Source organism: Morone saxatilis, unplaced genomic scaffold (genome assembly GCF_004916995.1).
Source record: "Morone saxatilis isolate NCDOM2014 unplaced genomic scaffold, NCSU_SB_2.0 Contig19, whole genome shotgun sequence".
In the NCBI taxonomy this organism is placed as follows: Eukaryota; Metazoa; Chordata; class Actinopteri; family Moronidae; genus Morone; species Morone saxatilis.
The window spans coordinates 9,063,425-9,088,039 of NW_023339751.1; the positions used below are offsets into that span (position 1 = coordinate 9,063,425).

General features: G+C 39.0%; 3 protein-coding genes across 5 annotated transcripts in view; all 3 read left to right on the forward strand.

Moving 5' to 3' along the window:
- Nucleotides 1–4,696, forward strand: part of col21a1 (collagen, type XXI, alpha 1) — a 26,342-nt gene extending 21,646 nt beyond the window's left edge. For 2 of the 3 annotated variants that reach the window (XM_035663966.1, XM_035663965.1), the window contains 8 exons: nt 139–174; nt 808–852; nt 1,577–1,609; nt 1,699–1,845; nt 1,977–2,031; nt 2,131–2,322; nt 2,403–2,480; nt 2,650–4,696. In XM_035663966.1, coding sequence (XP_035519859.1) covers nt 139–174; nt 808–852; nt 1,577–1,609; nt 1,699–1,845; nt 1,977–2,031; nt 2,131–2,322; nt 2,403–2,480; nt 2,650–2,837 — 774 coding nt within the window. In that variant the 3' untranslated portion in view covers nt 2,838–4,696. Of the gene's footprint in view, nt 1–138; nt 175–807; nt 853–1,576; nt 1,610–1,698; nt 1,846–1,976; nt 2,032–2,130; nt 2,323–2,402; nt 2,481–2,649 lie in introns of those variants that run through there. The other variant, XR_004796794.1, reaches the window with a different exon arrangement.
- Nucleotides 4,697–5,727: 1,031 nt separating this feature from the next.
- Nucleotides 5,728–15,936, forward strand: bmp5 (bone morphogenetic protein 5). Its single transcript, XM_035664150.1, has 7 exons — nt 5,728–6,782; nt 9,376–9,568; nt 12,979–13,127; nt 13,464–13,658; nt 14,477–14,553; nt 14,704–14,814; nt 14,960–15,936. Exons 1-7 carry the CDS (start codon nt 6,278–6,280, stop codon nt 15,107–15,109), a joined length of 1,380 nt encoding a protein of 459 aa, XP_035520043.1. The 5' UTR covers nt 5,728–6,277; the 3' UTR covers nt 15,110–15,936.
- Nucleotides 15,937–23,837: 7,901 nt separating this feature from the next.
- The window catches only part of hmgcll1 (3-hydroxymethyl-3-methylglutaryl-CoA lyase-like 1), a 13,750-nt gene continuing 12,972 nt past the window's right edge, over nt 23,838–24,615 (forward strand). The window contains exon 1 of the mRNA XM_035663639.1: nt 23,838–24,123. Within this exon, the coding sequence (XP_035519532.1) occupies nt 24,028–24,123 (96 nt within the window). The 5' untranslated portion in view covers nt 23,838–24,027. The remainder of the gene's footprint in view (nt 24,124–24,615) is intronic.

Genomic DNA, 24,615 nt, shown 5'->3' on the forward strand with positions numbered 1-24,615 from the left:
CCTGCTTCTAACACATTAACTTTGCTCTTAACTTTAACTGTAACTTTTGTTCTGTAAATCATTTGAAAATAGTTTTTGTTTTCCTGCCACAAAACATACTCTGAAGTTAAAATTATTAACAATTTTTTTTTTTATCAGGGACAAAGAGGAAATCCAGGTGAAAGAGGAGAGACGGTAAGGTTTGAAAGAAAATTACACGCTTACTTAGTCAGACAAACAGATACTATGATCGGGTTTACCTCTGTAATGCTAATCTGAACTAATAACTTAAACAGAGAGGTTGAGAACACATCACTGGTTAAATTAAAGTGAATGGTGATTGCACAACCATTGTTTCTATGCTTGAAGGAATAGTTCCCTTAATTAATTTACCATAGATATCAATATCTTTCAAGAATCCAGTGGAAAAAACACTTCTCTTATCACATTAGTTATGGGTTTGGAAAACAATTATGAGTCAGCTACATTTTGTCTTTAACTTGATATTTGCTTCCAACGTGGTTTTCTCCATTACGTTGAAACTGGATCAATTTCATGTCGTGAAAACAAAATCAACTCTGGAAAGCAACAAAAAAGTATAAAGTATAGTAATTAAATCTAATGGGTGTTAATGTGTTCCATTTAAAACACATTAACACCCTTAAATACTACTACAAATATGCATCAATCATTATGTTTTGAGTGGATGTTTTAACTTGCCGCACTATCTACAGTATCATATGCTGCACACGCAGTATAGGCTGGTGCTTGAAACACTAGGTTCATCCATATGCTTTCATGACGTTAATCTAATTATTTTCTCACCAGGGAATAAAAGGTGAAAAGGGAGAGCATGGTCGACCAGGGGAACAAGTGAGTGTCTTTGATCAGCTTTGTTGTCTTTTAATGTTGTGCAACTTAAGCTAAACCTGGACGATATATTCAATATACAATATATTAAACAAATGATCTGTCTTATATAGCAGGATAGCTCAAAAGCTGTAACTTAGTTTTCAATGTGGATAGCGCCACCATGTGGCCATTTGTTAAACACTTTGGACTTAGTGGCTTAGCAACAAAAAGGTTTTTTGTGCATCCTTGGTGCAATATATATCTAATCTCTGCATATAGGCCAAATCTATTTTCATGTATAGTGATTTACATTTCAGATGTTTTGCAAAACACATTTGTTTTTAACCACTAATCTTCACCCTTTTTTGTCCATTGTTTGGTACATTACAAGTTCTTTAAGGCCTATTTGACATAAAGGACCATAATTCCTGAACTCATGCAGGTGCAATTGTAACTGAAAGACTTATCAGAGTAGAACTGCAAAATGTGATTTTTTTTTAGCTAACAGGTGGTGCTACAACAGACTGATACTCAATTAGTATTCATGAGTCTGTCTTGCTTCAAATTCTCATCCATATTAAACCGTAGTATTTCCAAGATTTAGGCGTTTAGCAAGATTGTCTTCCACTGTGCATTTTCATGCAGATTTAAAAGCTGATTTTCTGAGAATAGTGCAGCCTTGTTGGAGGCTTGTGCTGTCTTGAATACTTTTGGGTTTAATGACTTATTCTGATTTAATTGACAGGGTTCCACTGGTCCAATGGGACTAAAAGGAGAGGTATGTTAAGCTGATTGCATTAATCACTGTACCTCTATATAATGTGAATTGCTGTGCTAATGCTAACCCTGGGGTGGTATTTTTGCCAGAAAGGGACAACAGGGGATCCGGGGCAGAGAGGTCAAGAAGGTCAACTGGGACGGCCTGGACAGTCGGGTCAGTCAGGCCCACCTGGCCCCCGAGGGCTAACAGGGGACACTGGTCTACCTGGCCCTCCTGGACCTGCGGGAAGATCTGTATGTGTGCTACACGCTGTGCTAACATCTTTACTGTTGATAATGGTTTTTATTCTGATGTTGACTAACATAACTGAGTGGAGGGTCAAAATGAAATGAAAATCAAAATGATCCATCTCTTTTCATTTCAGGCAAGTGAAATGTCAGATAATCACATTCGACAAATCTGCAGAGAGATTATTCAGTGTGAGTAACATTATAGACTGACTGATCATGTGTTTCTGTGTGTTTTCAACACACATGTGAAATCTTTTCATTGTCATTTCATTGTCATTCTCATCATAGCGGAGCTGCCTTTATTGTTGCTGGGCAACCAACAGAGTAGCTGTACCAGATGTCACAGCCGGCCTGGATCTCCTGGTCCTCCAGGTCCAACTGGGCCCCAGGGACTCAGGGGTCTTCCTGGACTTAGTGGCTCCAGGGGAATGCCGGGCCACCCTGGTCGGCCAGGGTACTCTGGTATTAATGGGCAAAAAGGTAAAACCAGTGTCAAAGTCCACAGTATGTCAATAAAGCTGTTTTGCAGGATGCTCAAGCAAGTGCACTTGTGTCTGTAGGAGAACCAGGGTTAGACGGTGAGAAGGGGAGCCCTGGTCGAACCATCATTGGAGACCAAGGGCCACCCGGGCCTCCAGGTAAATAATGTGACTAATTATTCAGTTTCACTTATCATTCAACTTTACAGAAAGCCATGTGGAAGCTATTTACAGGGGGACTTCTTTCTATTCTTATATTTATGCCACCAGTTACTTTTGTGTACCATTCCTTTAAACCGATCATTTCTTAGTATCTTTATCTTCTCAGGTCCAATGGGTCCACAGGGGTACGGTAAGCCAGGTCCTCCAGGTAAGCCTGGAACCCCTGGTCTAAACGGAGCAGAGGGTAAAAGTGGTAATCCTGGCATCCCTGGTCAGCCTGGGGTGTGTGATCCATCCATGTGCTATGGTAGCATGATGAGGCGGGATCCTTACAGCAAAGGGCCAAACTATTGATGTAATGCAGTGTCACTGCAGGCACCAGTCTGGAGCTGATGTGGAACAAACAGCCATTCTCAGGAAGATCTCATCTTTACAGTTTCTCTCTGTCGTGGAAACAGAACGGACCTCTTCTAACACCTATTATGTGATCTCAGACAGTCAACAGAACTAGATCCCAACACATTTTCTCCGTTGGTATTTTGTCATTTTATTCACGTCTTTGAACATGCTTTGAGGTTTTAATGGTGTTGTGACAATTAATAAATGGCTCAATTTAAGAGGTTATTTTCTTGTATTTTTCAACCTGGACTTTATTTTTCCCTGTTTTTGTGTCAAGATGACGGGGACAACAAGTTTTGAATTTGGCCCAGTGAGAGCAGCTACAACGTAATCACAAAATGTCCATTAAAAGTCCTACTGACCCCCTCAGATTGTTAATATATATTTCTCATAACACGACCATACAGAGAAATTATATGTTTTCTGTTCTTTCAGCTTGATCTGCTGTGTGTCTAACAAAGTCTCACTCGAGGAGAAGTCTAGTTCTGAAATTTCAGGGGCGGTAAGGTGACTTGTTGTAGGATGACAAATGGGAGAAACGGGAGCGCAGTAATGCCAGCTGGGTTTGTTGTGTAAGAGTACAGAGAGCGTTATGTAAAAGATTTTTAATGTCATGGGTGAATATTTAGTTGATTTGGCCTTTGAATTCGATTGCCACCCATATTTGTTTGAGCCGAGCTGTACTGATGAAGACAAATTGAAGAGCAGACCAAGAGAGAGCAAGTGGCAACAATCAAAGTACGGTGAATTGGCTGCTGCAAGGTTGCAAATCTCAGGAGACTGGTGGTGTTCCTGTGGGGGCTGTGACCCTATGCCCACAGAGGAGATTTCACAGGCCGGATCAAGCGAAAGGTACCGAAAACATAAATTTTTTCTGTATGGTCCATTCCATAATGTTGTTAGACAATTATAATAATAATTTGTGCAGCTCAGTGGAAAAAAAGCATGCATTTTGACGGTGCACAATTGCCTGCAACGATTATGTTGCAGCCCATTTCATGGCTGCAGGCTGCAGCACTCTTTCACAATACTGAACCAAATTCAAAACACGTTGCTCCTATTAGCCGCTTTAACACAAAAACATGGGAAAATATGGTTGAAAAGTACCGATGTCCTTTAATGAATCTCATCTGAGCACCTTTAATTCACGTACTAAATGTATGTCTGGATCTCTCTCTGGCCAGTGTGGCTGGTATATTTTCCCACATTGCCCCCTGGTGTTGCTTTATTGCATGTTTCTCTCTCATTTTCACTGCACATTGGTTATCTTCCGTTAAAAAAAAACTAAAAAAAATACATAAATTCTATGTTCAGTGAATTGTTTCACCATAAATTATGTCTGAAATTGGCATGTTTCAGCACAAGACTGTGAGTTAGATTTCCTGTAGCTGATTATAAGCTGCTGTAAGCCTGTGTTCCTTAAGCATTCAGTTTGACTGTTCAGCACTTAACTCTTTATGAAAACCTTTTACAACAGCTAATATTGTGTATCACCAAAGATAAATTAATACTTCTCCCCCAACACAATACCCATTCATTCTCGTGTCATTTTATTCCAGTTAGGAAGTAAAGGTTTCCCCATCTAAGAACATGCTGACATTTTAGTTTGAAATTTTGTCATTTATGTTCCCGGGGCTTACCTTTCATTACTGTAGCAGGTATTTTATTGTTATTTATAAAAGAGTCATAACTGTGTATTTCAGCAGTGACATGTCGTAAACAGCTTTTGTAATTTTATTATTTTGTGTTAAGGTGACTTTTGTATGAATCTTTTTTTTTTTTACTAGAATTAAAATATCTTAATGATTTGTGAACGAAGTTTGTTCTGTGCTTCGAGCTTTTACGTTGCAGGTTTATTTCAGGACTCCATCACATCATCAATCTAATAGTTCTTCTGGAAAATTTCTTTTTGGAGTGTAGTGTGAAATGTTTCCTCTTTTTTTTTCACCGCAGCATCAAAAAGAATGAAGTGTGATGGTCATGGAAACAAAAAAAGAGCTCATCACCTGGGTCTTCCTCTAAGGACACAGCACTAGGAAACTTGGACACATGTGCAGCTCTGGCTAGAAAGCTTCTGTAGGCTGTGTGTGTATGTGTGTGTAACAGGGTAATAACAACTGAAGTGTTGAAGCTTTGTACACTAGATGGCGCTATGTGGTAACATCCTAGCATATCCAGGAGTTACTTTACCTAAGAAGGAGCTTCTTTTTTTTCAGTCTGGACAGCAGCCACCCATCACATGGAGAGCTCTGACTATTTATGTTTTTAATTATCCCAGAGTACTTACTTCAACATACTGTTTACCTAACGCTCCTCTGAGAGCCAAGCTTTCTGTATTAAGGCTCTTCGCTTTAAATTCATTTTTTCTATACTCAAAGTCAGCTTTTGTAATTCTGAAAAAGAAAATCCTTGTAGACTATCCTGTTGTGGGTCTGTGGCTCTTAATACTGAATTTGCAATATCTTTGTGTTATTTTTCTTCCCTGATCTGTTATTTTATGGGAATTATGTACTGTAGTATCATTTGAAGTGCAGCACATTACACGCTGGCCCACTTGTTTGTTGATGTATTTAATAAAATAATTTTTTACAGCATCCCAGAGGATCATGTTTAAGCCCTTATTGTATAAAAACAGGATCCTTGTTGTTGGTGCTGAATGCAGCTGGAGCCCTCTCCTATAAACACGCGGACTTCAATAACTTGAGGTGATTAAAAGGCTCTGTCATTATTCTTTCACTCGTTAAGACGGGCTCTCGGATTTCAAGTGTCTCCTTTTACACTCCCGAGCCGCCACATTCATCATGGGACCGGGCTGAAGTTTTATTGCGGCCGCTAGAGGTGGATGCAAAAACAAAAGTTGAGTGTGGGATGGACTGAGAGGGCAACTAGCCCCAATACACTCTCAAAGGGGGGGAGAAAAAAGTAAAATGCGAGCCGGGGCATGAGTCGAGAGCTCTTCTCAGTTCATTTCTGACACAGTTCAACACATTTCATCTGCTGGAAAACTCCGGGTTATCCCTCGACGTTATGGGCGTACCTACGTGCTTCTGCATCACAGAGGAGTAAGGTGAGGGACGGGGTCATATCTCCATAAATACTGTGCAGAGACTTTGGATGGACCCTGGAGGAGTAAATACTGCCGGAGGAACTTCGCGCACAGGAGAGGAGCGGCGACTTTTCTGCAAGCTGATACCTCATTTGTAGAAGGGCTGACTGGTTTAAAAAAAAAAAGAAAAAAAAAAGAAGCCTCCTCAGTTACCACCGTGAAAGTTGTGGTGCCTCTCTCTAATATGGAAAGTCTATGATTCCGTATTGGCAGAGGTATAAAGTATTTTATTGTCTCACAGAGTGCGATGTAGTTCAACCTCACACCCCAGAGTGAACTATTTGTCAAGATGACAGCGCTTACACCTTTGAACCGTGCTGTGCTTGGACTCGCGTGGAGCTGCCTTAGTTTTCTGTCCTGCGCTCATTGCGGGTTAAGTGACAACCATGTGCACTCCAGTTTTATTTACCGGAGGTTGCGCAATCACGAACGCAGGGAGATCCAGAGAGAGATCCTCTCCATCCTCGGCTTGCCTCACCGTCCGAGGCCCTTCTCTCCCGGGAAGCAGGCGTCCTCCGCGCCGCTGTTCATGCTCGACCTGTACAACGCCATGGCCGTGGAGGAGGAGGAGGAGGAGGAGGAGGGGGTGCAGCAGGGCGCGGGGAAGAGCTTCGCTGCCAAGGCTCAAGGGCACTCCAGGAAAGGTTACTACAGCCCCCAGCATGCCGGGTACTCCCGTGTGGCGCAGCCTTACCGCGCGGCCCCTCTGTTAGGCCACAGCCCCGCACTCACCTCAGCGCACGACACCAACTTTCTCAATGATGCGGACATGGTTATGAGTTTTGTCAATTTAGGTAAGTGGTGTTAAAGCGGACTAATGTCTCACCTCTTAAAGTAATTCATCGAAATTAGAGTGCATCCGATGCCTGGGGTTAGGTGTTATTCAGAGGAGTAACACTTCAGTTGCAAAATCCACATCTTAAAAGTTTTTTAAAATACTTATCCAGCTCATGTTCCTCTCCATCTTCATTCCCTCCACTGTGAGGGGGAATTATTAAGGTGTAATAAGAATTGTACCTTTATCTGTGTACTTGATGAAAAGCCTTATGTTTTGTGCATTAAGTGCAATTTTCCAAACAATCCACTGCAGACAAGGAACTATAAAATACTGCAGCATGACAGCATTCATTCATGTAGGCCTATTTCAATCAATATTTTAATTCAGTAATATATGTATTGGCCTGTGTGTTGTGTTGCTATCGGCAAATGCAGTTAATTCATTCTGTCAAATTAATTTGACAAATGTACATTTGATCTGAGCTATGTTGTCCTATGAAAACTATAACATTTGTATTTGTACTGATCATCTAAGTTAACTTTCTGGACTTCCTCTCACTCAGTATCAATTATAGACTTTTATTTTTCCATCTAAATGTGTATGTGTGTACACTATTTAGACATCAGTCATTATCTGGCATGTGAGGCGTTCAGTTTCTTTAGCCTTGTGTGAAATATTTTGTATTTAACAGAATTAGGCCCAACATTTTGACCTTATCAATTTGTGCTGCTTTCTATTAAAAAGCAGCTGATCTGTATAATGATTGTGTTTGTTCAGTAGCCGTGACCCTTAACCCAGCAGTTCAGAGCAACTTATCAGATGACTGTCTGACCTTGAGAAAATTGGTCTAAATTATTTCCTGTTGTTAAAAGGGGGAGTGATATTGACTGATGCCTGCATATCTTGAGGTTTTGTCTCCAAGAGAATGCAGGAGCTCTGTTCTTCGTATTTGTGTTATTCGCAGCAGTTATTGTTCTTTAATGAGAATTAAGAAATTAAACATGCCACATGGGAAGTTACTTTAAAGAAATATGATGCCGCATTGCAGAATCCTGATTGAGTGACTTAAAAAATAATGACCATAAATAAAGTTTACATAACGCTGGTTTTGTAGTGGTAAGGATTTTAGAGCAAAACATGTAAAAGTGAATTTGTGTAGAGTTGCCTGGAAGTATAATCCCTCACCTTGGCCTGAGCCCATCTGTTTCCACTTACCACTATAGCAGGGCATGTACACTGTCAGCCTTGAAAGCTCTGCTCTCGTTCTGGGGACTGTCAGTGAAGTGTTCAATGGGGCTCTGTCTTTATTACAGTACACTCAAATATAGCTACTGACCTCAACTGTTTTAAAAATGTCTATGTGGCATTTTGTGCAGTATAATGTGCTTGCTGTAACCATTTGACCTTTCAGTGTATGAATAAGAACTATGCTATTGAAAGTCCATACGCATACAAGAGATTGTACAAGAGGATGTTAACGATGAATCTAATTATTTAAAATACGGGCCTGGTAGAACAAGCTGAATCCAGTTAATCTGCAACGGATCAAGAATGCACACAGCTCACCCTTACCACGGAGTTAAGTCATTATTATTTAATCTTTTACTATTTTAAAGTTGAATGCTGTATACTCTCAGTGGCACTTCTGCTTCAGATTACTGCCCGTGGCTAATATAATGGAACACGCTCAGTGGGTAAAAGTCAGACCTGACCTCTGACCTGTTTGTGCTAAGTAACCGCAGGCGTTCTCTCTCGATAAAATATCAGGGAAATGCAATGCATGATATTACCACGGATGTCAGAAAATCCACTGACCTCAGCCACATGCCTCTTTTCTGCTACCAGGCAGGGGTGTGAGACGGTCACTTTCTAGTACCATCAAAGTATCTTTTGTCAGCATGTTCATAATGTTGACACGCTGAGGCTCTTTGATGCCGTTATTAGAGTCACTGCACTGAGGGGATTTTTTTTCTGTACAAAATAGATGTAAGAGCTTGTTTCCCTGCAGCAAAAATATATAATAATCATACATGTTATGAGTTTTAAAACATTTTCAAAAATGACAAGCCTAAAAAGAAATCTCACGTTGCTCATTATAAAAGAAATATTTAGTTTTAAAAGGTTAAGGGTCATTAAACACCCTTAGTGCATTGAATGAAACCTACAGGAGGTCAGTATAAGGTCAGAAATGAGGTCAGTGTAGACGCTCACAAGACGTTGAAGAATCCTGTCTGGTCTTTTCTCTCACTTGAGGAGCAGACGAAAGTGTCTTTAATTGAAATCAGCCTGTTTTTCTTAACTGACAGCCCATTCATCATGGCCAGAGAATGCAGTTAGGCACACAGTAGAGGGCCTGTCTGGGAACTGCTACCTGTATTCAGTTGACTGATTTAATGAACTGGAAAGTGCTTTTGTTGGTAGTCAAAATGTTTGGATTGGACCTGGAATGTAAAAGAAGATGTGATAAATTACTTTTTTCTGTGCATTAATGCCCGCATATTTTCTCTTGTGAGCAGCACACACAGCGGCTCAGGAGTTAAAGTCATATTTTTTGATCAGCTTTGCTGCCAGTAAAAATGAAATTCATCATAAAATATTTTCTTTCCCAGTGGAGAAAGATAAAGATTTTTCTCACCAACGAAGACACTACAAGGAGTTCCGTTTTGATCTGACTCAGATCCCAGACGGAGAGGCAGTGACTGCTGCAGAGTTTCGGATCTATAAGGATCGCAGTCATTCCCGTTACGACAATATTACTCTGAAGGTTTCCATATATCAAGTCATCAAGGAATATCAAAACAAGTAAGTATCTAAACAACCAAAAACAAACATTAAAGGCTGTGCTGGAATGTAACTAAGTACATTATTCAAGTACTGTACTTGAGTACAATTTTGAGGTACTTGCACTTAACTTGAGTATCTCTATTTTCTGCTACTTTATATTTGTACTACGAACAATTTCAGATGTACACTACATACAGAACATTATATTTTTTACTACACTACATTTATCTGCCAGATATAGTTACTAGTTACTTTTCAAATTAAGATTTTACATACAAAACATAAATTTAAAAAACTCAAATTAGCTATACCTCCACCAGTCAAAACATTAAAATGTTTCTTTCTAATCAGTAACTGTAGTCTAGTTACACTCTGAAGGGGCTATTCAGTGAGTAATTCTTTCTGCTAGTACTTAGTACTAGTAAAATTAAATTATTAGAGCTTTTTTTTGGAGTATTTAGTATGATATTGCTACTTCTACTCTCAATACTTCCTGCACTGCTGATTAAGGCATGTATCACATTAATGAGGATAAATTAACCTGGCCTCATATAATGAAACAGTCCCAGAGGAATCAAAAATAAATATAAAATAAAAAAGAATATAGACCGATGACCTGCATCAAACCTGTTTTCCGGTATTTAAAATGTTAAGAAACACAAAGCAAATAGCAAACATCATCCTGTTTGCAACTGCAAATTGATGGAAAAGAAAACAGAAATATCTGTTACTGTAATAAAGGTAAAAACTAAACAAATGCAGTTATCTTATTCCACTGTCAAAAAGACAAATGGTCCGACAGCTACTGTCTGGTCGAAACTTTCCACTCGTATAGAACGCCCTTCTATCTCCAACTCTGTTCTCCTTCATTCGCACCATGTCTGCCTTACAAATATAGTTCTCGGATAAAGAGAACTCCATTAGCAAGTTGGCCACTTACGAAGCTCGGAAGGTCCATCAGTTATCACTCGTCTTGTGTTGCCTGCCAAGCTGGCCGTGTCCCAGATGAAACCATGAGGGCCCATGTTGGGGGGGGAGGGGGCTCCCTCGGGTGCTCCCGTGGTCACTGTTATGCCCACCACCTGCCTGTCTTAACAATATTCTGGAAGTTTAAACCATGACATAGCTGAATACACAAGGGTGTACTTAAAAGTGGGCCCACATTTGCTTGCCAAAAATGTGTGTGGGTGATTGAAGGGGAGATATGGCCCTCCTGGGCTTTGAAAAGGTCCAAGTCAATGGACATCTTAAAGGGGAAGACTGCTCAGTTTAAGTTTTCACACACTTTTCATGGGGAATAGTGTGTTTTAGTTAGTGTTCACAAAGAAGTGAGAAATCTTAGAAACAATATTTTGAAGATGTGATTTTAAAACAGTTCTTTTCTCAACTTCAAAAGCAAACTGAATTCATATTATACTGAGTATTATTTGTAAAGCCTTACACATTCTTCAACATATCAGCCAGAATGTTAATACTGTATACGCCAATGGTATTTATTTATACAAAATCCACTTGTGCATTTATTTATACAAAATCCAGTTATTTATTTATACAAAATCCACTTGTGCATAAACTAAAGGATTGTTAGCAACCTCCCATTTAAAATCCAGCCACGGACTTTGGTTGCCCTCTCTCCCCTCACTCACCCCTCAATGTTAAATAAGTAAACTATTACTCACTAGCAGTATGAGGAGTACGAGACTTTAATCAAGATGCTGGTGTTAGAGGTACCCTGTTATGTTTCCTCTTAACAAATGAAGTTTCTTTCTCACCACAACACATTGATTGTACGGTTGAGGTCTAATAAACGTGTTGAGTTTGTTGTGCCATGTTTGCTTGTTAGCGGTTTTCTTTTTCACTGCCTTTTTTGGCACCTTGCATGATTTTGGGGTTTTTACTGCCACTAACAGTCGATCGTGGAAACCATCGTCCTTGTGCACATGAACGGAACAAGATACTAACAAAACGAGGATCTCTTAAAAACACATTGCTTCATATGTCTACAGTACTAGTGGTCAAAAACTCCACAGTGTACTTTTAAAATAATACAACTAAGCACCAACCTGACCTTCTTTCACACCGCTAAATCAATGTCGCACTATGTCCTGCACTGCTACTAAACATAAATTGCTAATGGAGAATAGTGGCATATGAACATAATTTGCAGGAGACTGACTTGTCTAAAAAAGAGGAGTTACGTCTATCCCCGGTATCCACTCACTTTAACTCACCCTCTGTGGAACAGTACATCCAGTAATCACAGATGAAGGGGCGGGATAAACATTTTCCTATTGGATATGGCTATGGGAATAGTGAATGCTTACCTACACAAACTAAATTATCACAGGATATAAGCTTAATACTGTACATTTCAAAGAGGAAGTTCAGCAGTTTGTCACTCATAAGGATTAACCTCATGTGGAATTCCACACAAGGTTGGGTTTTATTACACCTGTAATAAACACATAAATAATTCCTAAACTATTGGGGCCACATGGAAAATCTTGGTTCCCTCTGACCAAGCACCATGTAACCACAAAAACTGAACAGGCGCTGCCTTATCCGATCTGCCACTTGAAAGGAATCCAATGCAAATTGCGAAGCGGGGCTTTTTCAACTTAGGGTTGATTGATGCCTTATGTCAGGCTCATGTTAAAAATACACAAGGGCTGATATACATGATTCATAACTCCTGAAATGTTTTGCCAATCAAATAGCTGAAATCTTGGCCCACGTTTTACCACACAACTCTGCAGTTTATTACAAGTCACAGCTTCTTCAACAATAGCGGCACTGCTTTCTTTTCATCTCCCGCACGAAGTTGGCATACAAAAATTACTTTTACCCACCAAATCACCAGTTTTCAATACTGAAGGCCTCTTTAGGGAAGAATGGTTGGTTTCAAATGAATAAAGAGATGAAGAAACTAATAAAAGCCACTCAGATTTTGGCTTCTGCTACAAATTTTGGGCTAAAGCATCCATTTGCGATCAGTCAGTGTTACCTCGTTTATCTGTTCCAGTCTAACTGGTTAAGACCTCTTGGATTTAGTCTCTGCCCTCAAAGAAGCATATGGTTTATTTTTTATGTCCCATTAATGTTATGCAACACTAAGGTGCACAGACAGTTTTTATTTGTTCTAAAGCTTAATGCACTGTAGCACTGAGGTTTTGTAATTTGTTTATAATGCTGCAGTAAAGTGACCACATTCATTTAACCATCTGTTTGACCGACTCCGCTCTGGAACGTAGGAGCAATAATCTTGAAAACCAACACACCCACAGAGACGAAAATTAAAATAATTTTCACAGGTTTATGATAATAATAATCAATATACATGTTTGTTGTATAATAGTGGTTACTGCTTGCATGTAAATGGTTGTTTATTTAATGCAGATGTTTGTGTAATTGTTTTTTCTTACCTTCAGAGATGCAGAGACGTTCTTGCTCGACTCCAAAAAGGTCCAGGCGTCTGATGGGGGATGGCTAGTGTTTGACATCACGGCCACCAGTAACCACTGGGTGATGAACCCACAGCAGAACTTGGGCCTTCAGCTCTGTGTGGAGACTGTAGATGGCAAGTGAAGTTTTCAGTTTTTCTTTCTATGAATTTAACATTTGTTCCCCAGATTTTTCTGACTCTTGGAATCTAAAAAGAGGGTCAGGAGGTTCATCTTTTGAGACAGTCCACAAAGTCTGCAGTAGATAATAAATAATTTGATAATGTATGCATGTTGTTATTATTTACCAAAAATAAATGGCCATAAATCCACAAAAAAGATTAATGGCTTGACCTTGTATTTGTAAAGATGCTTGACTTCAGAATCACTTTGAAAACAGTAATAAAATGATAAAATATTCCCCCTTCCTGTAGTTTTATTTTGAAAGTTTTATTTACCTTCTGTTTTTAAAGGACGAAGTATCAACATAAAATCTGCTGGAATCATTGGGAGGAACGGGCCCCAGTCCAAACAGCCGTTCCTGGTTGCTTTCTTCAAGGCCAGTGGGGTGTTGCTTCGCTCTGTCAGAGCTGCTGGTGGGAAGAAAAAGAACCACAATCGCAATAAATCTACTAATCAACAAGAATCTAGGGCTCCACAGACTGGAGGTATGTGCACTTTTATGATGTGAATAAGATGCTACAATAGTGTTTTATACTTTTATACCCTATACTCATCCGGTCTCTAATTAGATCATTCAGCCATCGTTCCAACAGACTGTCCGTCCATTTGTCAAACTAAAAAACCTCCCTGCTGAAAGATATCTCCACAATTACAAGATGATTCCTAATAATTTCATCACATGCCTCTTTTTTTAGGACATTTTGACCATCAGTTCACAGACACAATACGTGTATATACTGCATGTGTAATGGGCTACTTGCCATGTAATTAGCTAAGAACTTTGAAGCCTTTCCTTTAGTGCCAACTTCTAATAATCTTTGTATGTTTGTCTTAACTTTCATATTGTTGGGTGTCATGAACATGGCAGCCTGGAGGGGCCACTTGCTGTGTTTTAGACTTTTAAAGTTGTGAAGTATAAATACTGATTAAGAGATAAAGTGGCACAGTCCTGTCATGCATTTCATACTCATTAATCATGAAATATTTCCGAATATATATAATTAGTGATTTAGGAAATGTTTTTGGATTATTACAACCCTCATTTGCCTGTTGGAAAAATTGGAAAAGAAAACACCTGTAACTCCAAAATCCATTGTTTTCTTTAAAATAGTAAAACATTTATAGGAAATATTTCCAATTCATCACAATAAAGTAGTGATTAACAGAGCTCTATGATGCTCTAAAGTACTCACAGAAGTCTGTATTTATGACTGCATACATGTACTGTATGTGTTTTAGTTCAGGAGCTTTATGACTTCTATGCCACTGTTATTTTCTGTTAAAAACCTTTTTATGTTTTCAGATTACAACACAAGTGAACAGAAGCAAGCTTGCAAGAAGCATGAACTTTATGTCAGTTTTCGAGATTTGGGCTGGCAGGTAAGATCAAATTGTTTCATATCACAAAGCGCTTATAACAAATGGTACTGAAATAACACAATGCACAATATATTTTTACTGAGGTTATAAGGTGACACAAAGAAAACTCACCATGTGTCATAAATAAAGGAAGCTATTTTATTTGTCAAGGACTGGATCATTGCACCTGAGGGCTATGCTGCTTTTTACTGCGATGGTGAATGCTCCTTTCCACTCAACGCACACATGAATGCAACAAATCATGCAATTGTGCAAACCCTGGTAAGTACTCTTTAGAGTGTATTCCATATGTGTAGTTCAATAAAATTGTGTTATAAGCTTCCATAATGTTCTTAGCAGTTATAATTCATTTGAAACTCACTGCTGTTGCACCTCCTTTAAAGCTACTTTATGCTCTCATTTATAGGTCCATTTAATGTTTCCTGACAATGTGCCAAAGCCATGCTGTGCCCCAACCAAGCTCAACGCAATATCAGTACTTTACTTTGATGACAGCTCAAACGTTATCCTCAAGAAATATAGAAATATGGTAGTTAGGTCTTGTGGTTGCCATTAGAGTGGCATGGGGTAACTTTAATTTATGCTATCTGGTATGGGAATCGCTGGAAAACACATCTGCTACAGGTGTGATGTGATGTACAGTATTATGTATATAAAGTTTTACTACCTAATTTATTTTCTTTTTTAAAATAGCACTGAATATTGTGATATTTAAATGATTAGGACAAACTGTTGATTTTACTTTACGCCAGTTATCATTTAACTTTTGTGTCCGTTGGCATATAATCTCTCTTAGTTACGTCTGTATGATAACTTTTATGAGTTAACTATTCACTGGAGTCATCATGATACATAAGATCGCTTCCCCTTCTGCCTGTTTTTACAATACACTATACGCTATAAATGCTCACTGCGCTATCTAGAATTATGCTTTGATGTCAGTGTATGATTTGTTTTTCTTCATGTAGTTTGTTTCCGTAATTAAACAAAAATGATAAATGACTAGACAAATGCAGCATCACGAGTTTATCTGATAAACAAGGGAGAACAGGTGATGCTTTTAGCACTAACATTACAACTGAAAAGAGTGTTCTCTAATCTGAACCAAACTGCCCAAAGCTATTTTCAAGCTGTCACCGTCTTTCAGCACTGATACTGTTTCACCTTTTCCACACCAGCTTTTTTTGTTGTTTTTTTTTATAAGAGTGTGTGTCCTCAGAAGGGGATTATGTCAGTCTGGAATGAAACTCTTCCATAAACACTGTTTTCTCATTCCTCTGTGGACATTTGTTATAGCTGCAAATGTCTTTGCTCCACGCTAATTCTAGCTCACGTTTGGGGAAAGTATATCTTAATGTAGATTGTTGTGTATTTTAATAAATGTACCACTTGAAAAACTCTTATCTTTTGCCTTTTTTTATTTTTAACATCACAGCTTTTATTCATCCATTTATCACCCTAAACTACATGCAGAAATGCATTTCCTCTTGGAGTCCCCCCCCCCACCCCCACCAGCTCCAGCTGCAAGGCCTCCAGCCTTTTCAAATTCAAGTTGTCCTTTTGTATTTCTGCTTGGAGTTCTGCGGATGTTTTACACACTGTTGCCGGACTACCGTCTCAGATTTATAAATGTTTGACAAGTATGATATAAACTAGGGGTCCACCCACAGAGCCTGTTGACATGCTCTTGGGGAGTGGTAATGCTAGTGGTACATTGCTAGCAGTAAAGCAGTGCTGTGACCTCCAAAGACAACCCAAAAGGGCGATTATCATGAGGCTGCCAGCAGAGAAAGGTACAGTATATCATTTTGTAAGCAATCCCTTCCTGATTACGGGGAAAGATACCATCCATCACAAGATTTATGTGATGTGTTTGGCACATCTCTGCTTGCTCACGCTCTTTACACTTGTTTTGGATGTTGCCATCTGTTCAGAGCTAAGATTCACCACTGGAAACAAAGTGGAGACCATAAACCAAACTTAACTTTCATTTCCTCCTCGTTCAGGTTAAGTAGAATTTCCAGAAAAATGCGAAAGAACGTACTATTTCCAGAGAAGCCCTCTGGTTACGCAGGTACTTTCAATGGTCTTGGAAATCTAGGGATTAGGTTAAGGATTAATATTTATTTACACAACTGTGTTGACCTTCACTGGACACAGGATATGTACTGTTGCACTTTTTCTCCCCCTACCCTCCCACTTTTATAACATTTTTTTTCTCTGACATAGCAGAACATTGAGTGACTGTATTTCATTTAATTAAAAGCAGTGGCTGGCCTGCCCAGATGTTATGTGGGCTCCATCTAAGAGGAGTGTTGACATTCAGTGAATAGAAGAGGCCACCTGCTAACTTAACTCTTGGCTTGAGGGGTGATTTGCATTCCTGCGGCCTGTTGCCTGGCATGATTACTCCAAGCACTTCACAATCCCATCTACTGTTTAATATCATGGATTCTTTCCAATTCAGCTACATTTCTTCCTTTTCTGTAAAGCAGGAGCTGCCATGAATGAGCTCCTATTTAAGTTCCCCCAAAACTACGTGGCCCTCTCGACAGCAACCTCTGACCACATGAAAGGAAAGGGTAACAATTGCCATACTCAGGGCAGATTAATATAGTGGCCCCTTCTCCTCTGAGACCCCCGTGGTCAAAACCAGGCTGCAGTGAGTCAGAGGTGCCTTGACATTCATCAGATCAGCACTTGCAGTGGCTACTTTTGAAACATGCTGGAAAAAGGTCACAACCCACTGCAGTTTACTTTTCATGATGGGTTTCTTGTGAATAATTCATGCATCATGCCCTCAGGTTTACAGTGTATGTCACAACATACTGTTGGCTTTACATAAACACAGTTATATAATGTCAGGATGTGTTTCCAGGTGCTGATATTACGCTTTTTTTTTCTACCACAAACATGTTTATTCTCTTAACCTGATTGAGAAAACAGACATGTCCATGAGAGCGGCTGTTAAGAAGATGTTCTTTTGTTCAGCAAATGTGATAAATTTAGTGAAGAGAGATCATCTTGAAGCTTTTAGCAGGCAGGAACTGGCTGTCTGTCAAAATTCGCAAATGCTTGATGAGTCATTTTTATCTAATCTAAACCATCACAGGGAGGAAATATGTTGACACATGCTGCAAAACAAAAACAAAAAGCTGATGTAACAAGCCATTAATTTGGTTGGACCACCGACAGAGGTGTTCGTGCTGGAAGCCACTCAGAAATGTCCTCTAACGTCCTCAGAAGCTGCAATATTTGGTCTGTTTTCTTTGTCATTAATGATTAAAGCCCACTTTTAATAGAGTGATGCCGCAGACATCCATATTAAATAGTCTGTAAACTAGAGGGAAGTATCTTTTTCCTTATTTCGTACGGAAAACCAAGACTAAAAACTCCACGTCATATTTTTAACATTTTAGTCTTTTTCAGTGCCAATGGTTCCTAAACTTCTTTAAGTCTTCCTAGCCTCGTTGAGCACTTGTTTTAATGTCCTATAATGATTTATTTATAGTGTACTCAAAGTATTTTGAGTAGTTATTCATTTTGTAAACAAGAACACTTGTATTTGAAATGAAAATCAAATGTGGTCAGTACTCCATGACAGGAAAAGTTGGATTTTACACAAACATGCCCATAAACTGTGAAACTAAACATTTGTTCACAGTCTTATTGGAGTTTCATATGCCAGGTAGTGTAAAGGCACACGATTCTGACTATCATTAATGTGCTCAATAACTGGTACAGTCGGCTTTAATGCCGGCAGGTTAGATGACTGACATAATGCTTATTTTGATCACATTTTGGTCAAGCTAGTACAACTACAAAACACAACAGTTATTGCTCATTTGGTTTAGTAATTCCATGTTTCATCGACTTACCCTCTGTTAACCAGAGGTCTTTTCTCTCTGTGGCTCAAAGTTTATTTTCAGAGTGTCACCTTGCAGTCTATCCACAAGGCAAGTGAAATTGTATCTAATAAAAATGTTGTGCAGTTTACCTAATTCATCTCCCCACATATGGTTCTCCTTATTTGTATTCTGTGGGTGGGCTACGGCTTCCATACAGCTCAATCAGTCCCTCTTGAAAAGGGAGACCATATGGGTCACATTTTTACATGTTGTTTGGTATGACAAGGCTGCAGCAGGAACAGCAAGGAATGTGTCCTGACAGAGGGCAATGCAGAAACACTGTTATGTTTGCTTGTTATTCACATATGCACATTAGCTTCCCCAGCCAGAGAAGAGAGAGGGTTTTGGGTTCTCAGAGTTACAACAGACTGTTTGTGAACTCAACTGTCACTTCCCATTACCATTAGAGATGGCACCTGTGCATTTATAGCATTTTTATATTTTAAAATGTACTTTCTTATACAGTCTGATTGAATATGTGCATTAAAATGTATTAGTCGGTTGAATTTGATCAATAAATACTGCTTGGAAATGCTTTTTAAAGACGATTTCATAAATAAACTAGAATCATAAATTAAAACCCTTTCTTGACTTTTTATAACTCCATAAAATGACACAGTTGTTTTTAAAGTCAGTCCTGGTTGGGCTCTATATTTTCTGTTTTTTCATTGCATGCAGTATTTTTTCCATGAGAATTTGTGGGTTTGTCCCAGTAGAAATAAAAAGGTTCTGACACGGTATGCTAACCATGTCTCCTCTCTTCTTTTTGTGCAGGTAAGTTATGTCCTCCTGTCACCCATCTATTGTACAATTTATGTCAAAGAACACATAAAATAAAAAAAAATGTTTAAGGGAGAATACAAACCAAAGCAGATGCGCAGGATATTAACCTGTATCTAAGGCCAAGGATGTCTCTATCCTGTATTTATCATGCTGATTTACTGTATCACCAAGCTCTCAACCCAGTGTTTAAATATGCTGCCAAAACAAGGAAGAAGAATCTGGGCATATCTGGGCACAATTATGAACTAAGGAAAGAAAGAAAGAACAAAAGCAAGACTGAAAAAGCACAATTCACTCTATAAAGGTAAACCATTTCTATTAAATCCGGCTGGTCTGTTGTTTTTCAAATTGAGAACACTCCAAAAAAGCCAAGTCTTTAAATTTAAGGCATGGACTTGGAGTTAATCATCATCACTGTAGAAGCCAAGACAATTAAATGTATCTAGTAGTGTTTATACTGTAGATTGGAGGTTGGCTTAGCAGAACTGCAACTACCACTGTGTCTTATAACCTCTCTGCAGCTGAATAAAGAAAGACATTAGCATCTTTCACTATTAGTTCCATAGACCTCTTCATTCAATAGTACTTTAATGTACCTTAAACTGTGTTATGTCCAAAAAGAAAACTGTATCATGCGATGCTCAGAATTAAGAACAGATATTTAGCCCAATATTTAGCACTATCTGAAGTTTATTTCTGCCTTAACTGCACATTGAACTGCATGGAGTGTCAGGAGAAAGGACTGGGAGGATGACAAACACAGGTTTCCCTGTGCTTCCAGGCTGTGTTTGGGGCTGTCAGTCATACAGTATTTCACTCAGTGCAGCGCAGGGTCATGTCCTTATCGTGAGTCTACAGTAGTATTTTATGGCTATATCGAATCTCAGTACCTTCAACTGAAATGAGTTTGTTGAAAGCTAGTGTCAAATGTCAAATCACAGTAAGAACTACTTCATCTAAATCGTATGACTGCTCGTGTTTAGACAACACTGTAAATTAGAGAACTCTGGCTTCTTGGGGTTGACTGAGCTACAGGATTTTGTAGGAAAATGTTGGTATCTGTAGCAAAACTAGTTTCAAATGATACTCAGCCCTGGACCAACGTGCATTTGACTTTACCAGGCTGATGTTGATCTGCCCTGTCATCTTCTCACACCACCATAAAAATAATGAACAAAACATGCTACTGCACCAATTTAGACAGCAAATAGAGATGTCAACAGCCACCACTTAACCCGTTTCATATGTATTCTGGCTGTTGTAAATTTTCCTGTGAAATTTAATTTCTCTCCCACCAAGGATATGGATACACTGAAAGAAATCTCTATACTTTATGAGCCAGTCGGAGCCGTAACCCAACCACGAAGTCCTCTACGGTGCAATATAAAAATCTGCACAATAAATATCTGGCTGCTTAGAAACATCCGCCTGAATGCATCTGTGACAAAGTGGTGTTAACTAGTGCCTTTGTGAAGAAAAGAATTAAGATTGTAGTATGTCAATGAATGAATGATATGGTTATACTGCAGCTAATTGATTATAGGTTATATTGCAGTCAATTAACCAGTGAGGATTTCCTTATTAAACTAATGTTCATTATTCTGAATAGGCGGGTGTGGCGAGTCCCACAGCGTTACTTAAAGCTGCACGTGCAGAACCGGACATACTGCATTTTATAAATCAATGCTCAACAATCATGATCATGTGTGGACACAAACCCAACACACAGGTCAGTGGCTTTTGTGACTAAAAGCCACAGGGAGCTCTGTGGTGTGATTACTGTGAGGATAATCTTTAACACACATGCTGTCTCTGAGGGGAGCTGTGGAAAGTTGGCTCAGAGCAGCCGGCCTTCCTGAAGAAACTGTAAGGTAGGCTGCTATTTTTATAAAAGGCTTTACATTTTATTTAAAGAAAAGTGTTTGTGGTCATTTTTTCCCTTGGTACATTGCTTATAATGGACATTAGATGGGGGGGGGGACGATGCAAGATTATTTTTATTATATATATTTTTTACTTCACTTTGTGCAGCATGTCTTATGCATGACTCAGTTTGAATTCTATACACCATCAGGTGGTCTGTTGCTATAGGACTGGGTGTAATTATTTTAACTATATATCCAACAAACCCTTCCACCTTCTGCGGGCATGAAAGACGATGTCATGATTATTGCTTTCAGGGTGATGATAATGTGCTATTCGTTCAACACCAGGACTCTTGTTGTTACAGTTCAGTTAAATCCACGATGTAGAAATTGAAGACGGATGGAGGATGAAAATTGATTTAATCTGGTTCCTGTTTTCTTTCTTCCACTTTGTTTTCAGTATATATCTGAGAGCTTAAAACCTCTTTCATGCCATGCCCAAACCTGTACTCTATAAAGTACTGTTTTTCACATCTGTTTCTTTCTTAGTACAAAAAAAGAGAATAGCCTCTTTCTTTTATATGCAACTTTTTCCATTTCAGAGATATGTTGTGACATTTGCACTGTTTGATTTTTATTTAATATTCTGAGACATTCATCATCTGCTTGGTCTCCAAAATCCTCATGTGTAAAATATATTGTTCTCAGGAGACAGCTTACAAACTAGCACAGAGACATCCTTTTTTCCTGTCAAGACATATCTGTTTGCCTAATCTGCTCAAACTTAAAGAGTATTGTCCTTTTACAGGGTTTAACCTGGTAGGAAAACATCTTTAAGCTTTATTTTATTTATTAAACTGAATTGTGATTTTGTTTCACTTCATGGTTTTACTCAATGAACAAACTGGACACGAGGGCAGTGTTTGTTACTGCTGTTGTGATACAATAATTCACCCTTGATTTGATTTTGATTTGACTCCTAATAATCCTCCATCCCGTGTACACTCCAAAAAACTAAAATTAAAACATCAAAATTGATTAAGGGCTCCTACATTGACATATCAGTGTTAGCTTGAAACCACACCCAACTTTTAATATTTCTCTAATATCTGACAAAACAAAGAAAATTTAAATGTCAAATGTACTGTTTTACACTACTACCTTTTATAAAATGTCAACTCTTCCTCTACTATATACGATCTTAAACTTTGAAGTTTCCACTCACCTGCATTACATTGATTGCTAAAAGCAGGAAAAGCCCCTGAAGGCCAGTTCTTTAAAGTGACTCACTGCAGCTGGTATTTGTCAAGATAAACCGTAGCTGAGTTTCCTTGAAAGAAAAAATGTTAAAAGGCCAGTTAGGGTTAATCGACTTAAGCAGTTATCATTGATTGAAAAAGAGCCACTGAAAGAAACTTTTCCTTGAAAAGTCATCATTTTTCTGGCAATAGAAAGAAAATACAAATGATGAATTACATGTGTCCTGGTGTTAGTGACAACAGATTTCTCAACCTTTCTTTGTGATACTGGAAGGATTTGTTATATTGTATTTAGTTTCATATGATGTTTATTTAAAATGTTCTATATAAAGTATATATACCCAACACTGTGCTGTATGGTAGCAGATTATTATAGACATTATCTGCACTAATTTAGTGCTTCTTCAAAATGCGGTTTTCATTATTTTTCCGGGCTCTGATGCCTTTAAAGCACAGGTTCAAAGACATCTGAATTGAATTTAAAACCAACCACTAACACCATGAAATTATTTCAAATGAATGGACACTTATTTCCAGGCAAATATAAGTACAGCAGAAAATTCCCTTTATTAATTTTTGGCCGAAATAATGGCCAGCACCGATTTGGTTATTTTTAAAGAACTGAATAAAATTTGTTAAAAGTTGACAATTAGATTTAAAACTACTGTACTTCCAACCATTAACGCTACCGCACTCCTTGTTTTTCTGTGCCTAAGACGACCATGCATAAGTGATTAGAGGCAACAGGCACTTTAAAATTTTAGGGGGTGGCAACTGATAGACATCAACCTTGAAGTCTGCTACAAAAAAGGCTTTTTCAGGGCTGATCATATGAGTCGCCCTCCTCCCTCGAGAGAGAGGTAGAGGTCTCTCATCACAGAGCAGTTTAGCGTGGTGAGATGGTTGAATGCTAGGACTTCATTAAGCCCCTCTATTGTTAACATCTGGGTTCAGAAGAATGGCTCTTTCTCTGGTAAATGTTGCCCTGGCTTAACAAGGGATTTTATTACACCATGCAGTTGACATTGGCAGCAGTGTCACGTCTGGCAATGGAAACCCCTCAACTGTTTAGGTCACAGGAGATCAATCAAAGCAGCCTGTTTCCCCGAAGCCTTCAATTCTCACTAGATCAAGGAGTTCAATGTGTATCTAATTTTGTTGTTGAATCAAGGTATAAAACATCAACTATAAGGCTTTTTAGTGAATACTGGTTATACATCATTTGGAGCCGATTTGCACTCCTCTCCTTATTTTTCCGCCCTGCACCTGCATCCCCTTTTCTCTACGCACATATTATATCTTTCCTCACAATGCTTCCACAAGAATTCCCAGTCTGGAGTGCAGTACTAATCTCCCATATCGCTCCATTTGCCACTTTGCTTCACACCATTTCCTCTCTCTCAGTCTCCATCCCCCATCCCTCTCTGTTTTGATCCCCTCCCTGGTAGGGATGTGGCTACCATGGCAACTGCTGAATCATCCTCCACCGTCTGCAGTCGTCCTCTAATGCCATCCCCACATGCAGCAAGGCCCTCCACCGTCCAGGCCCGCATTAGCATATTGATCGGACGCTTCAATTTGCTATATTAGTTGCAGCAGTCTCTGGAGGTTAGTCTCGGAGGACTCGGAGGTGCAGTTGGCTGAACAGCAGCCATTCGGATGGGTAACGTACCCACTACAGTGAAGCACTGCCTGAGCTATGAGCAACTCATCCAGGACTACCCATGGCTGAGACGCTGGCTGCTGCAGGAGAAGGTGGGCGTAGTTTTTCTTATTTCTAATCTGCTGCACATGCTCTGCCACATGACTCTCTCATGACAGAGAGGCTGCACAGCAGCCAGCCAGTGATGACAGCGCTGATGCTGCATGCTGCTTATATAATCGTCCTCTTCAGTTCAAATTCTGCTCTACTTTTACATATTACTGTGCTTTTTAGGATGCATGGGATTCTCTCTATGTGAGAATGGTAAATAGTTTTTTATTTTAATGAATTGATTGTACGTGACAAAAGATGCAAACTGGATGCTTTTGTTTCCTCTGTGTTGTGTCACTTCACCAGGCTGCCTCAGCAGGATTGTTTGATGATGATTCAACATTTATTTAATGCATGTGAATAGTGTTTATGTTCAAATACTGCTCACTGCTCACATGCTAAGATTGTATTATGATAGATTTGATATTTACATTGAATCCAGTAAGTGAAGAAGCATCAACAACACTGCATGTACCTTATAGCTCTTTGTTTTG